Genomic DNA, 6,082 nt, shown 5'->3' on the forward strand with positions numbered 1-6,082 from the left:
TGATCTTTTTGTTTACTTCTAAAATTCTTTTGAGACATTCTTAGCTTACGAAGCAAAGTATTAAACATTACAAAATAAATGGATAGAGGTTTTATTCCTAAAATAATTAGGTGAAACTGAATTAAAATAATTACATCAATTAGTTTTAAAACTGATATAAACTTATAAAAGGTACCAGGATATATTTTATGTTTTCAATATCTTCATTAGTTTTTTTCCTTAAAACATTTATGCCATTGTTCTGGCTTTGAACATGGCTAGTTTTCCTGATATTTAGTTTTTACTTTAACTTTGGACTAAAAAAAGAAAACAAAAATCCTCCAAAATACTTAATGTGGGAAATATGTGTCTTTGCCTTGAATAGCAAGTTGGCCAGAAAAAGTTTATTTTAGATTAATGATAAGCCAAGATCATTAATTGGTGCCTTGATAATTAAAACCAGACCTCACTGCAGGAGACACTGGAGAGTATGAGAACTTTGTAGAAATTTATGTAAATCTCTCTCAAGAAAAAGGAAAACACATGGTTTAATCTTTTAATGAAAATAGGTTATTAAAAAATTCTTAGCAAATGCTTTTGCTATCTTCTTCTCCTAATCAAGAATTATGTCTTTAAATGGCATGGCAGCATCTGCATTTGATAAAAATCAAATAAAATATTTCCGTAGAAACAGATGGCACTGCTTTTAATTCTTTGTGGCCAGCTCAGGTATTATGAGAATGAATTATGATGTAAGCGAGCTTTGCATGTAAAGTATCTTCTCACAAAAGTTTTGAATAAAGGTACATTTTTCATTACCTGTTTCATCTAGACCAGTTCATCTCATCTGCTAAACCATAAAAAACAAATGGCTTCAGCTCTGTGGCTGCTTATTATTAAAGTCAGGATTTCCTGTCTTTTCCTGCCTAGGTGCTGAGGTCCCTGAGTTATTTTAGGGGTTAAAAGCTGTAGCCACTGATGCGTATATATTAGGCTGTATTCATAGAACACGGCTTGTAGCCTGACTCAAGCTATTACAGTCTAACAACAGTGACCAATAGAAAGAGAAGATCCAAGAAAGCTGAGGTAAGCCCAAACTCTGAAGCAATGTCAAATTAGAAACAATAGCTAATAAGGTGTATATGGTGATACATCTGGGAATACTAGCATGTGCTTCAAGTTTTATATGCTATTAATTCTTAGGAGGACAGGAAGCTAACATAGTGGTTAGCAGCCAAAAAGCTGTGAATTTACGGTGATTTCTAACTGGCTTCAGATAGCTCCAGGAACTTGACTAACAAGGTAAATTACTTTATATTTCTTTTTTTAAAATGCTATTAGAGTTATGAATATCTACATAGTGAGAAGGTGACATTTCACTGTGTAAATTAGAGATGTTGTTCTTTAGAAATATTTTATTTGTCTTTTTTTGGAATGTTTCCAGATAACAATTTCTGAGGCTGGAAGATCTGTGGGATACTGCACTTGCTACTGCTAATAGCAATATTGGAAACTATTGAATGAGTACATATATGCAGCAACTTAAATAAGCTCTTAACCTTACTGGTTCATTAATCCTTTTAATACTTTTTATTTAAATATTATTTTTGCCAAAACTAACCTCCTAGTTTTGACCAGAAATTTCAGCTCTCAGTCTCTTGTGTCTGCATTGCAAAATGCTTGCTAATCTTCATCAGAAAGCAAGCAGGTAAACAGAGTTTGTGAAGCACTGGTTTTGTGCTACACTAGTTCTTTCTGGAGTAAATTATCATTGATTATTTGCCTTTAAGGGTGGAACAAGCTAAACAAAGCAAATAATTAAGTAGGTAAAAGACATACAAGATGCATGAGTGTATATGATACAATTTAGTTAGGACTTACTTTTTGTGTCATTTAGATCAGGCGTTTGTTTTGGCTGTTTGCTTTAGAGAAAGAAATTCATAGCTTTGGATATGAGAGACTGAAAGCAGGAGGGGAATGGATTACTCAAACATATTGCCTCTAAGCTTTTTAAGAACATGCCCAACAAACAGCTATTAAAACACTCTTTGATCTTTCGCTTTTCTGTGATGAGAAAGGACTCTGGAAAATCTGATCTAGATGACATTATAATTTGAGAGGAAAAACAGAAAAGAGGGTATGATTAATTTTAAAAGGAGAAACTGAGTGTAACAGTATTTATATCATCATGGTATTGATGAAATCATGACAGACAGCTTTACTGAAGACTGTACATTATATAAAATAATGTATAGCTCTATACAGGAAAAACAAACAAATTTATAAGAAACACTGATTTAATGTCAGGAAAACGATCCTTGCTTTCATGTTCTTTGAAATGACATTTGCATGAACATCAGTTAAACTGGTAGCCACTGTGGAGTCTAAGTTGAATCAGGAAAATGTCCTTCAACATATAGCACTGAAATTTTTGTACCTCTTATATTCCTAATCAGTTTTTTCCTTAACATGCCATAGGTAATAGCCCAGAGGACAGAATTTGGCTGTTTACAAAGTACTATTTTCTATTTAATACTGTTTTGTTGATCTAGTGTGCTCTTAGAATGTTCTGTTGAGAGTTGGCTAATTGTTTTTTTTCCCCTTCCAAGGCAAACAATGACTCTAAAAGTCTGTACAAGCCTTTTGATCTTATTCTTAGTCAATTCTGTGTGGGCTCGAACTGTGAGACAAGTTTATGATGAGCTGGATCCTGAGCATTGGTCTCGCTACACTTCTGAGTGTCCACAAGAGTGCTTTTGTCCTCCTAGTTTCCCCAATGCATTATATTGTGATAACAAAGGACTTAAAGAAATACCTGCAATTCCAGCAAGAATTTGGTACCTCTATCTTCAGAACAATCTAATTGAAACAATTTCAGAGAAATCTTTTGTAAATGCCACTCATCTGAGATGGATAAATTTGAACAAGAATAAGATCACCAACAGTGGAATTGAGAGTGGTGTGCTGAGCAAGCTGAAAAGGCTGCTTTACTTATTCCTTGAAGATAATGAATTAGAAGAGGTGCCTGCCCCATTACCAGTGGGCCTGGAACAGCTAAGACTGGCTAGAAACAGAATCTCCAGAATCCCAGAAGGAGTCTTCAGTAACTTGGAAAATCTTACTATGTTAGATCTGCACCAGAACAGTTTGTTGGACAGCGCTCTTCAAAGTGACACATTCCAAGGACTCAACAATCTCATGCAACTTAACATAGCAAAAAATTCACTCAAGAAAATGCCTTTAAGCATCCCAGCTAACACACTGCAGTTGTTCTTGGACAACAACTCCATTGAAGTGATACCAGAAAACTACTTCAGTGCAATACCTAAAGTGACTTTCCTTAGGCTGAACTACAATAAATTATCTGATGATGGTATTCCCCCAAATGGGTTTAATGTTTCATCTATCCTAGATCTACAGCTGTCTCACAACCAGCTCACTAAAATTCCACCAATCAATGCTCATCTAGAGCACCTTCACCTTGATCACAACAGAATCAAAAGTAAGTGTGTATTGTCAATGTGGGATCATACCAAGACAGCTATTTTGAAATGTTTATTTAACCACAAAAAATGCTTTTTCAAATAAAGAGTAAAAATATGCTGTAGGTTATAGGGAGATGAGAAAAAGAACCTCCCGCAGGCCATTTTTCAAGTCAGATCTAAAATATGACAACCAAATATGTGTATGGAAGTAATTCCATATGTGAAAAATGTTCATATGCATACAGAAAAAACACTTTACAAACAGATCAGAAGTACGAGTGGATTAAGGAGAATTTGTGCATTCACATTTCAATGTGTATGTGCCAGTAACCGTTCTGTGGAAACAAATAAAGTTTTCCACAGAAGAGATAGGAACAAATAAGCGAGAAACAATAACTAAAAAATGGGTGCAACAAGTTAGAATATTCAATCCACATCTGTATTGACTGTTAGATTTTCAAAGTTCTTGAATGCCTTAGGGACGACACTAAATTTACAGAATCGCTGTATGCTCAGCACTAGAGTAGTATGACCTTAATGTGAGGCACCCTTAAAAGAGAATACAATATTGTTTGTAGTCAACAAAATATATTTTAAATATGAATTAAAAGAGTGTGGATATTGAATATTTCAGGCTTAAATATCCTCCTCATCTTTTGTTTACTGTGCAGAAGATGCTGGATTTAGTTTCATGAAAAATGTAGCCTGTCCAGTTTAAGAAGTGTTCTGTGTCTAGGTAGTATTTAAAGAGCTGCCAAATTATCTTCCTTTACTAAATAAGTTTAAAAAAAAGTTAAAATCATGAAAAACAGCCTCTGAAGTATGTGCAAACTCAAGTCCTATTTTCCAATGATGCATGGGTACCCATGAGCCTAAATCACAGTAGTTTTCCACAAGCCTTAAATTCCTTAATGCCTTTACCACTTTTCAAAATTCATTACTAACTTAAGCTCAACACTGTTCTTAATTAAAAAAAAATAAGTTTCTTATTGCTAGTAACTACATATAAAGTAGTACAAAAAGATTTAAAAAGGCAACCTGACACCTTAAATGAAAGCAGATATTACGTAAGGTACATTTTACCACAAGGCGTATTTGTTAAAGAGGTAAGGGATAATGACACAGTCTCCATGAGACACTGCTCTAATAGACAATATCTCAAAGGGCCTTTAGGATTGCAAACAAGGAATGTAATTCCAGAGGGCAGGAGTAATAATATGTGACATTACTTCTGCAGATTGGTTTTGTCTTCTTAAACCTGGGATGTTGATGATCAGTCACACTTTAAGACAACCAATGTAAACAATTTGAAAGAAAAATAACCATAAAATCCTGGATCTTGTTTCTCCACAAAGGAGTCCTCCTAAAAGTTTACTTTTATGTATGCAGTACAAGCCCTTTTCACAATACTAATTCTCAGATACCCCTGCACACCCACCAATTGCTGCTTTATTTTCTCTTGGTGGTTCACAGTTACACTTCTGGCATTGCAACGCTCAGACATCAAAAGTTCTATGTAAATGTTATTTGCCTGCTTTTAATTGTATGTTATCATATGACATCAGTTCTTCATATAAGTCCAAGTCCTTATTCTTTCAGAGACCATTTATGAAGATATAAGGCAATATCCTGAAGCCCCATGAAATCAATGATAGCCTCATCACTGGTTCTCAGTGGAACCAGGATTTCTCATATGGTCCCTGCCCTATGGATCTCAATGTGCAGACTTAAAAAAATACTTGAAATTTGGAAGCAAAATCAACATAAACCTAAAATTATTTATGGCTACAATAGATACGCACCACACCTGTTCCATTTAATGCATTTTAATTTCTTTTTTTTTTTTTTTACATATTTTCTTAAGCAGGAGGAGGAGGGCAATCCATCTACATGTTTACAATTCACCCTACCTATTTATTCATGAGATAGATACACATGTGAGGCTCTGGGGAGATGTCAAGTGATGAAAAAGGGAATGCTAGAGGAAAGAAAAAGACGAGAAGGCATGGACCAATGATGTGGAGAGTGAGCAAGGGTAAGCAGGTGGTATCACAGTGCTATCAAAGGAGTGGTAAAAGGGAGTGAACAGTAAGTTCCTCTAGAGGAACACCAGGAGTTTGGAGTATCTCCTCTGAGTTAATACTATTCTATGTGCAGAGAAAGGGAAAAGTCCTTGGGTCAAGTAGCAGTGCCAGTCTATCAGAATCCATTATAGGATATCGAAAAGAAATGGCTGAAGTTACAGATCCTGACTTACTGTCAGACCTCTGTGCTATTGGCCAGTACTACCTTCTTTGCTAGAAAAGCCCAGAAAGGTAAAGATTTCCCAACTGATCCATGGCTGCTGAAGTCACATATTATGTGACAAGAAGGGGAGTCCAACTATTTGAGTTGGACTACAGTAAGTGCACCTAGAGGTTACAAGAATAGAACAGAAATACCCTCACACTCACATGTCAGAATGTATCTACCTTCTAGATGAACTTGCTTTCTGAATGTTTCTAAATTATGAGTTTTACAGGAAAAGAAACAGGATCTTCTGTGGTTCTTCAGCAGACATACAGTGTTAGCCATTAATGAGAATCTCTTCTGCAGTTTTTCCCTACAGAAGATCAAGT

The 6,082-nt window shown here is 35.2% G+C and overlaps 1 protein-coding gene across 1 annotated transcript in view; it reads left to right on the forward strand.

The window, feature by feature from the left end:
• The first annotated feature begins 1,008 nt into the window (after positions 1 to 1,008).
• KERA (keratocan) overlaps positions 1,009 to 6,082 on the forward strand; it is a 7,484-nt gene continuing 2,410 nt past the window's right edge. Inside the window, exons 1-3 of the mRNA XM_010018005.1 lie at positions 1,009 to 1,065; positions 1,186 to 1,281; positions 2,589 to 3,481. Coding sequence (XP_010016307.1) covers positions 2,596 to 3,481 — 886 coding nt within the window. The 5' untranslated portion in view covers positions 1,009 to 1,065; positions 1,186 to 1,281; positions 2,589 to 2,595. The remainder of the gene's footprint in view (positions 1,066 to 1,185; positions 1,282 to 2,588; positions 3,482 to 6,082) is intronic.

This window comes from Nestor notabilis, unplaced genomic scaffold, assembly GCF_000696875.1.
Source record: "Nestor notabilis isolate BGI_N333 unplaced genomic scaffold, ASM69687v1 scaffold36180, whole genome shotgun sequence".
NCBI lineage: Eukaryota > Metazoa > Chordata > Aves > Psittaciformes > Psittacidae > Nestor > Nestor notabilis.